The sequence below is a fragment of the Bemisia tabaci genome, chromosome 10 (genome assembly GCF_918797505.1).
Source record: "Bemisia tabaci chromosome 10, PGI_BMITA_v3".
In the NCBI taxonomy this organism is placed as follows: domain Eukaryota; kingdom Metazoa; phylum Arthropoda; class Insecta; order Hemiptera; family Aleyrodidae; genus Bemisia; species Bemisia tabaci.
In genome coordinates, this window is record NC_092802.1 from 1,883,832 (window position 1) to 1,893,794 (window position 9,963).

At 41.7% G+C, this 9,963-nt stretch overlaps 1 protein-coding gene across 3 annotated transcripts in view; it reads right to left on the reverse strand.

Annotated features, from left to right (window-relative positions):
* The window catches only part of Csas (CMP-sialic acid synthase), a 31,591-nt gene extending 21,884 nt beyond the window's left edge, over window positions 1–9,707 (reverse strand). For 2 of the 3 annotated variants that reach the window (XR_011900669.1, XM_019048576.2), the window contains exons 1-2: window positions 9,124–9,706; window positions 8,103–8,330 (exon numbers count right to left, since the gene is read on the reverse strand). Coding sequence is in view for 2 of the 3 variants with exons in the window: in XM_019048576.2 (XP_018904121.2) it covers window positions 8,103–8,281 (179 nt within the window). In the remaining variant the exon portion in view is untranslated. Of the gene's footprint in view, window positions 1–8,102; window positions 8,331–9,123 lie in introns of all 3 variants that reach the window. The other variant, XM_019048575.2, reaches the window with a different exon arrangement.
* Between the last annotated feature and the right edge of the window lie 256 nt (window positions 9,708–9,963).

A 9,963-nucleotide genomic window follows, 5' to 3' on the forward strand; every position in this document is an offset into this window, starting at 1 on the left:
CACAGTGCGGTCAGGAGCGGTTGGCGTGAAACGCGTAGCGCCTACAAGACTGCAGGAATACTTCACGCATTGCGCCAAACACAATGCGATCAGCCCGGCGCAGCAGCAGCGGCGGAAGTTAAAATTATTAAACCACATTTATGTTTGTTCTTTCAATTTTTTGGTTCATTTCTTGTAAATGGAGGACCCTCCCCACATAGAGATATGTTTACGGAACTTAACTTTCGGGCATAGCTCCGTGAAATTTTGCTAGTAGTGTTGACAGGGCTTTCGCAAAAAAATGTATTCAACACGAGTAGGTAAACGCGTCTTATGCACCCCTCCCCTTCCGGTACGTTCCCTTGATGGTTTTTATTGATGTTTCAAAACGAATGAGAAGGAGGCGGCAAAATACAGGGGGCTTATGAGCGGCAAGTAGGTAAATCCGGTCCTGAACTTCACGGCAGTTTTAAAGAATTGCTGTCGAGCAGTTTTCCGTTTAAAAAATGAATTATGACAGGAAGTCTGCGACGTCGGAAACCGAGTTATGTGATTGCCGACTTACACCGTCCATATGGGATTGTTGCTTGTTTACTACACATAACATGAATGTGATTCAATGCTGTGTTTCTGACGGTATAGTTTCGAGTTTCCTTTTGTTTCATATAATAGGAGTAGAAAGACATTTGACATTACTGAAGTCGTATAAACCCGCGCTCGCTTCTGATTGGTGCCAGATGACATCATCGGTTCGGCGCGAAACCGGGGCGTTTAAAATATGCGGAAAGTTGCGCCTTTTGAACTACGTATTCCTCGGTTTTTTAGTCACTATTCGCGTGTGTAATGTGCGCACCGTGTAAGCGTCATTTAACCGTAGAAAATGGGCCTGTTGCAAACTTTTGCTAGAGCAAAAATAAGAGTTGTTTCTTGTAGATAACGCCTCAAAAATCACGATGAGCGCATCGGCAAAGTCTGAAATGCACTCATAACTTCACAATCTGCGTAAGAAATTTGCATTTTTTTAAGCTTCCCGCTTCAAAAACGATACTACGGCACAGGTGAACATTTTGTTAGAGGAGTCGCTCCATCGTCGGCGATATTCATCATGGCCAACGCTTGCGCGCAGTTCCGCGCGTAATTCGAGGAGAGTTCAAGGTCAATCAATTTGGGCGTGGAAAATATGAACGTTAACACACCGATTGTTATCTGGTCTAATCCAGTTCAGGTGTTATCTCGTCCCATCAAACGTGTTTTGGCGGATTGGCGTCGGCCATAATGATTATTGCCGACGATGGAACGACTCCTCTTACAAAATGTTCACCTGTGCCGTAGTATCGTTTTTGAAGCGGGAAGCTCAAAAAACCGCAAATTTCATACGCAGACTGTGAAGTTATGAGTGCATTTCAGACTTTGCTGCGCTCATCGTGATTTTCGAGGCATTATCTATAGGAAACAACTCTTATTTTTGCTCTAGCAAAAGTTTGCAACAGACCCATTGTATTCGCAAGTTGAAGTTCGTCCATTGTTTATTGACCCGTTTTTGCAAATCTCGGATAAAGTGAAGCAATGTAACTTTTAAAATGGGTTCCTGAGAGGTATTACAATGATGATTTACTACCACAAAAATTACAGATAAAAAAAGGAAAAATACTCCAAGTTTTTTAAATTTTAAGGACAGATATCCGCCTTCATTGACCTCGTGCTGTTTGCGCGCGAAAGCGTCGGCCATGTTGAGCAGGAATTGAATGGAACGACTCCTCTAAAGAAATGTTCACCCGTGCAAAGTATCCTTTTTAAAGCGGGAATCTTAAAAAAAATGCAAATTTCTTACGCAGATTGTGAAGCTAGAAGTGCATTTCAGAGTTTGCCGATGCGCTCATCGTGATTTTTGAGACATTACTTATAAGGATAAGGATATATATAAGCTCCGAGACCTCCTAAATTTGCGTATCTGGTAACGCTTAGTTCCAGCGTTCTACCGGGCCGATTTTCATGATTTTTGCGGCTATCGACAACTGATAGTCCCTAAATAAGCCCGCTGTAATCAGATTTTGAAAATAGGACCGAGGTGTTTTTATATTAGAGGAGACCAGAAAGCTTAGAGAGGGGGCAAAATTTGAAATTCCCGCCGATGAAAAATGGCGGGAATTTCAAATTTAGCGGAAAATTGAGGTAAGCGGGAAATGTTGAATCTTGGTCTGTTAGTAGGGTAAGTGAATCGGGGGTATGCTCCTTTGCTACAGACTATCCAAAAGCGACGAGACGGCCCGTACCGTTTCGTGTAAGTCTTGGCGTGAAGTTTGAAATACACGCCGATTTTTTCATTGGATTCTTATTGGTCCAATCGCTCCCAGCCAGAGGGAGATTGGACAAATGAGAGTCGGCTATGAAAATATTTTCATTTTTTTGCTCGCTTTTTTGTCGACGCCGTCCTAAAAGAGAGCGAAGCTCCCTCAGGGGGTTTGGGCCGCATAGCCCCCAGTTATTTATAATGTGCTGGTTACACGCTCAAATTTCCATCAATTTCCGACCAAATGGTGACTGGTGCGCACCATCTACCATCAAATTTCTGCGGCCTGCAAAAATTTGATGGTAGATGATGGAGCTGTGAGGCTCATCCTTCATCTGATTTCCACACATCCGTGCTTATTTCATGCTTATTTCTATCAACACGCTGTTTTAATTAATTTTACTTATCAATCTGGATAACTATCGACCGCCATCTTGGTCATCATTTTGATCGGAATTTGACGGGAATTTGACAGTGTAACCAGGCCATAAGGAACAACTCTTATTTTTGCTGTATCAAAAGTTTGCAAGAGGCCCATTGTTAAGTCAACAATCCATTTTTTCTGTGTTCAAAAAAATTCTGGGATTTGAAAAAGTTGTCAGGCGAATGGTGGGCGATGCGCGGGAATCGCGCAACAGCGGTTCGGCGTTGAATAACTCATCACCTCGGCGGCGTAAATTACGCCATTACGCCCGGGGCCCGCGAGATTTATGCCACGAGCCGTCATAAATATTCGCCGCCCCGATTTCCCCCGGTCAGGGCGAATCTTAACAAGCCCTGATATCGGCCAGTGCCGGCAACTCTCGTAAAAAAAAAATTAATAAAAAAGTAGGGAAATGAAAAACAAGACGACGGTTTCAACGTCAAGACGTTGGAGAGCGTTCACCGTAGCACCTCGTCAACATGTAAAAGTGGTTTTGCGCGGACGACGGAAGAGAGCGCTGCAAGACGCTGTTGAACTAAACGTGGAGCGTAACCTAAGAAACATACATCTATATAAGAAATGACTTGCCTTCATAGAGTAGAATATAGGGGTCATTAGTGAAGGGGTACTTTGTACCAAGGCCGGATTAAGGGGGTGGCCACATGGGCCGCGGCCCATGGCGGCAATTCTAGGGGGCGGCAAATTTTGCAATTTTTTTAAATGTAGGCATAAAAAAAATCGGATTTAGAAAAAAAAAATTACAAACGAAAAAAGGCGACAAAATCTCTCATTTCCTGAGAGTATAGTAATTTCTAATTTCGTCGTTTTTCAGTGATACAAGTGACAGCACCTTTAATTAGTCGAGTTAAGAGAGAAACCAAACACGCAATTTGGCCTGGAACGGCGCGACTTGGAGAGAAATGATGACGAGGACTTGAGATGAGAAGGAGAAGCCCTCGCCGCGGCGATCGATCGGCATGTAACACATATTAGCGCCTACAAGGCTGCATGAATACTTCACGCATTGCATCAAACACAGTGCGGTCACTACGGTCAGCGTGAAACGGATAGCGCCTGCGAGAATGCATGAATACTTCACGCATTGCGTCAAACACATGGCGTAGAAAAGTATTCATTTTTCGATCGATTCATGTCGATCGAATCGACACCGGTTTTTTAATAATTTGTCGATCGATTCACATTTTCATTTTCCGATCGAATCCATACCATCCGATTAGTTTTATTCATAATTTTACCGGAAAAGTGCACTTGGACAAATGTGAATAAGTTAACCATTGCAGAAATAATATAATAGTTTTTCCTCCGAATTTCTGCGAATAAAATGCGATTATGTCCAAAAAGCTGTCGTATTACCGACGACAGTAGCAATGGCCATTTAGAGACTGGGTTTCCATCAAAGTTCGGCTGATTCTATTCAAATGAACGGACTGATTCGGCTCAAGCAGCCAAATTCGACTTAAGGTGATTCGTCAAGCTCAAGTGACGCGGTCGAACCGACATGCGGTGTCATGCGGTATATCGCATCGATTAGGTCAATAATCACGTCGGATTTTGAATTTTTAGCAAAAAATAGGACGACAGCCCCTGCGCATGAGCCTATAAAGAATCATTTTAAACCCAAAAATCAGCAAAATTCCGAGAAATTAAAGCAGAATAGTGTTAGGGAAAACCCTCGCATTCGATTCATCTACCGATTTCTGTATCGGATGCGCGGTTTTTTTCCTAACACTATTCTGCTTTCATTTCTCGGAATTTTGCTGATTTTTGGGTTTAAAATGATTCTTTATGGTCATGCGTAGGGGCTATCGTCTTTTTTTTGCTAAAAATTCAAAATAGATCGAGATTTTTGACCTAATCGATGCGATATATAGCATGCCAATTCGACCACGTCACTTGAGCTCGACGACTCAGGACTCACCTTAATAAATGGACCGCGCTAGAGAGAAAGGAACCAAGCCACATCGGCTATTGCCAAATTTAACAAGGCACATTAAGTTTTTACATGGAAACGGTTGCGGGGATTTCTGGGCAAATTCAAGGGGATTTCCTGCCTAGCACTAAGCAAATTCCTGGAAATTTTGAAAGGAAACCGTACAAACGTTCTCTCGTAAAACAATCAATTTTCCAATTAAATTAGGCTATAGCTGATGTGGCTTGGTCCTTTTCTGCTAAACCCGGTCGTAAGATGACTTAACTTGGAATTTTAGCGAGTGTCGTGCCCTGTATTCGTCGTGGAAAAGAAATCACAGACAGTAGGTCTACGAAAAAATTGGTCTACTCGAAAAATGTCTACATTTTTTGGTCTACAGTCAAAATGCCTACAATCAAGAAGTCTACATTTAGAATGCCTAAGAAAGTAAATGTCTTTATATAACGCGTCTATCAAAGGAAAATGAATACATGGATGATTCTTCTCCATTGATACGACTAAAGAAGTAACTGATGTGAGTTCACTCTACCTCCATTCAGAAGTGAACTTTCTGAGTATGGACTTTTTTTTAGAGGACATTATTACGTTTAGACATTTTCGTAGTGGACTTTTTAGTTCCAGACATTGTAAATTTAGACCCAAAAATGTAGACTTTCTGCTTGTGGACATTTTTTCTGTAGACCTTCTGTCTGCATACCTGGAAAATTCCCAAGAAGTTTAACGTGATGTTTTGATTTCCGTAAAAAAAATAGGAAACGAAAAGAAAATAGGCAACGGGAAATGCAGTTGAGTTGATTCCGATTAAATCCGTCCATTCAATAGATTCTTCCACGAAAAATCGAAGGTTTCTCCGGCAATACGGCAATACAAGAGGAATAAGGAGCTCACTAAAATGGCCTTCGGGGAGGGAAGTAGGGGCCAGCTTAGTGTCAACTCAGTTCGGCTTTTGCATCTTTTACGTATTGCTTCCTGTCTTTCCTTGCCTCCCCCCACCCCCATCCCTCCTTCTCCCCCCCCTTTCTAAAGCCTGCGCGCTCGACCAGAAAGCTACACTTCCATCAGTGCCTCCCGAATCCGAAGCCATTCTCCAGGATGAGATCGAGGTTTTTTGTACTTCCGGTTTTGTTTTTTCGGTTTCGGGCCTTGAGCTCGGAGAGAGTTTCTCGCAGCGCTCACTGGATGGAGTCTACAGGAGAGGTCGGACAAAAAGCGGAAACTTCAAACGCTTATAACTCCATTTGTACAGAACTTTGAGGTTCTAAAAGTGGTTCTATTGGTTTCCTCGTGAAATTTTCTTCTGTAAGCACCCCTTAAAACTGAAAATGTGGCGAAATAAACATCGAAATTTGCAGTTTTAGTCAGAAATTCCCTGTCCAGTCTCTCTAATTGACTCGATTCATTGTGCGGCGATAAATGGACTGCATTTTGCAATTTGGAACTATAAATTCTGGCTCTTCTGGAAAAACACTTATGTGCATAGGGAAACTGATGGCACATACGTTGTTTTTAAGCCGGGCTAGAATTTATAGTTCCAAATTGCAAAATGTAGTGCAAATATGTGTGGCAATCTCTTCACTATTCTACCGTGCAACGCAAAACTGCCGTAAACGCCACTTTACATTTTTCGGGAACAATGTACCATAGCAGAAAAACTTGTGAACCATGGGACAGTGTTTTTACCGAATTCTTTTGCAAATACTGTCAAGAACTTAACCTGAAAATTTGAGGTGCATGGGTAAAACGGTTTTAAAGTGTTAAGTTCTAAAAAAACGAGGGAAAATCATGATGAATGTACGGCGTTCTTGCTTAGCGCGGCAGTATTGCCGGGGAAAAGGGCAAAATATCGGATATTGCTCGGGCAGATTGTGAAGATAGGAGAGTATTTTAGACTTTCCCGATGCGCTCATCGTGATTTTTGGTCCACTATCTGTAAGATCTGTAAGATACAATTCTTTTTGCACTAGGTGAAGTTCGCAACGGGCTCAGTTAAGGGAGGCTGAGAGAGTTAGTTATGTCGAAGGCAATTAGTCAAATCAGGCATTTATTCAAATATGCCTATGCCGGTAGTCAAATTTTGACAGTTTACGGAATTTTGTAAATTTATGGCAAAGCGTTCACGGGTTTTCAATATTTTGGGAATAACTCTTCAAGCCCGCGAACTCTCCTTGTTCCTTCCTTTTTACATGCCTTCAGTGCATTTAAATGTTATAATTTTAAAAATTCTATGTTTTATGGCGTGCTGAAAATTGCATGAGAAATGTGCATTCAGGATCTTCCCTGGTAAAAATTGGCAGTAGAATCTGTGTTCCAAAATACCATAGACTTACGGCCGGCTGTAAGATTTCCAATAGCTCCCATAGCCGGCTACACAATTTCTTATAGCCTTTTATAGCCGATGGCGATTAAGCAACTCACAGCCAGGCGATAAAGTGTATGCTAAACGTCACTAATTACGGATGCTAGGACTTAGTGAGTTTTTGGACCACTGCTCTCTTTTTGGGCCGTACTATCTGGATTTATTTTGCGAGGAAAGCTCCGTACTTTTGATGGATGCCTGCCATTCCTAATATATTAGAGCGTCTTCAGTTTCGTATGATACTGTGCAATACCTCTGGTGTGAAATAGTTGCTTCAAGCGCCGTGGCACGCTGCGGTGCGGCAGGCGGGCAACCAGCGCGAAACGCGCGTTGGCGCCTACAAACCTAACAGGGATACTTCATGCGTTGCGCTATGCGTGAAGTATCCCTGTTAGGTTTGCAGGCGCCAGTGCGTCGTCGCTCCGCTTTGTGTTAGACTCTAATATTTAATCTGGCGGAGTCAGCGTTATTCAACTCATGATTTTGAAATGTTTGCACATCCTGTATGGATTATTCTCATTTTAATTGATGGAAAAAAATATGTATTAAAGGAAAATATAATGTGTGTTTTGTAAATATTAAGGTGGTTCCGTATCAAACTTAATGATTTCCAAAGCACACGAATTTCTACACAATTTCTTATAGCCTTTCATAATCGATGGCGAAAAAGCAACAGCCAGGCGATAAAGTGTAAAGCCCGGCTATAGGAACTATAGCCCGGCGGCATAATTTTTTATCGCTTCGCATAGCCCGGCCGTATGATTTTCTCCGCATTCTACAGCCAGTTATATGATTTTCTGTAGCCTTCTTTAGCCGGCTGTAAGAACTCCTATGGTATTTTGAAACGCAGCTCTTGTCGTCAATTTTTACCAGGGTTAAAATCGTTTAGAATACTATTGTATGCTGCATATTTTTACGGAAAATTCTTTCTTCTGGGAGTAACGAATTATCTTGTCTAAAATTATGGTGCAAAATCAAAATTTCAATCTAAGTAAAAATATTTGACTATTTGCCTTGGCATTTGACAAAATGCCTGATTTGACTATTTGCCTTCGACAGTTATACAGAATAAAGATAGTGACTTAAAAACTGTAGCACGTACCTATCTGAGCTAGGGGCAAATGTGCCATGAGCTTTAGTGCCGGCCTGGGGTAGGAGTGTGCAAGTCAAGACAAGAGAGATCTTCATGAGCTGCCGGCACCGCAGTAAGTACCAGCGGTCATTCCATCCGTCCAGTGGCCACCAATCATACCAACCAAAACGTTTGGAAATTGGTGACATGCGGATGATATAGTTATACGCCAATTTGTGCCAAAATGAACCTGTGCAACTTTTGATCAAAATGTGTGTGATTTTTGTACGTCATTTGAAGAATAATCAGTGAAATTCTCAGTAAAAAATGCCTCTGATTCTCCTGGTAACAATACGATTTGTGAGAGGTGGCAATATTTAAATCAGTGGCGTGGCGTGCTTTGCGATATATCGATTGTTCTGCCATTTAAATCTGTGGAAAAGGATCGATAAATAGGGTGTTCGCAGCGAACACATTAATAATCGATTCTTTACCATAGGTTTAAATGACAGAACAATCGATACATCGCAATTCACGCCACGCCACTGATTTAAATGGACGTCTTTATGCTAAAAGGAACTATGTACATAGGTTTTGCATGGAACATAGTTCCTTTTAGCATAAATACGTCAGATGAAGTTCAGTTCTTTCGTGGAAGAAACGACGAATTCATTTGAAGCATTTATTTTTGCAACGTTGACAAAAAATGATGAAAAAACCCCTCAAAAACCTCTGAAATAACACACGAGAAACATTTTACGAGACCGTTTTCTTAAATTCGAGTTAAATGTTCGTGCGCCTTTCTCTGGGCCAATCTGATTGCCAAAAACTAAGAAAATTCGCCAACGGACGTTAAAATTTGAGACAGAAGTAACGCAAATCGAGTTTTAAGTTAACGCGTGACATGCAGGTTTCTCCAACGTTATCTTAATGTTCTCAGTTTGTTGTGTTTCTCATTTGCAGTAGACTTATATTTGTACTGTTTATGTTCCGTAAGCTTTCGTCTTTAAGTGAGAGGATATTATGAAAAAACTATATCAAGATCGCTTACCTTGAATGGGGCAGAGAGAGTGAGCTAAAACTGCATCTTCGGACTGAGACGTGCCTTTGCAAGGGACATCGACCAAGCAGGAAGTGTCGTTTAAGGCCCTCGGAGATTTGATTAGCCCAGTACTCCCGGCGCCATTAGCGCCTTTTAGTGTTTGATACTCACAATTATAATAGGTTTCACGAGCACCCAATCACAAAGTAACTTCAAAAGCTTAGGGAAAATGTCAAAGTTCAGACTGGGTGCATCCATTGAAAGCACCCCCCCCCCCTCTTCCACACTCCCAGCCGTTCCGAGTTGAATCTACCGATGTTGTACTTAATTCATCTCTCATGAAGTTAGGAATAATACGTTGCGCGATTTAAGGTCCTTAAAAATTTACCTTGATTTTTTTCTCCTTCAGTTAGGAAACTATTCTGTACTTTCCCTCATAACTCGCACCTTTGATTATTTTTGATGCACTTAAGGACAACTGGACCGCGTTAAGCAGCGAGGAGCCAAACCACATCACATATTGTCACATTTGGACCGCGTTAAACAGAAAGGAACCATGCCACATCAGCTATTGCCCAATTTAATGGACCACTAGACAAGGTACGAATTTCAGCATTCTGATACATGTTTCTTGACTAAAATTTCACGTAGAACACGATGCGCACAACGAAAATTATCGAAATTAACTCCTAACAAAGAAATTTAATGATTCTTGATGCGTGAATTCAAACCACCCGCTCATGAAAACTCAATGCTCTACGTGATTCACATCGCGCGCTAAACGTTATCATGACAGTCTCTACGATATACAAATCTGGCAACCTAAATCTTGACGCTTTGGCTCAGCTA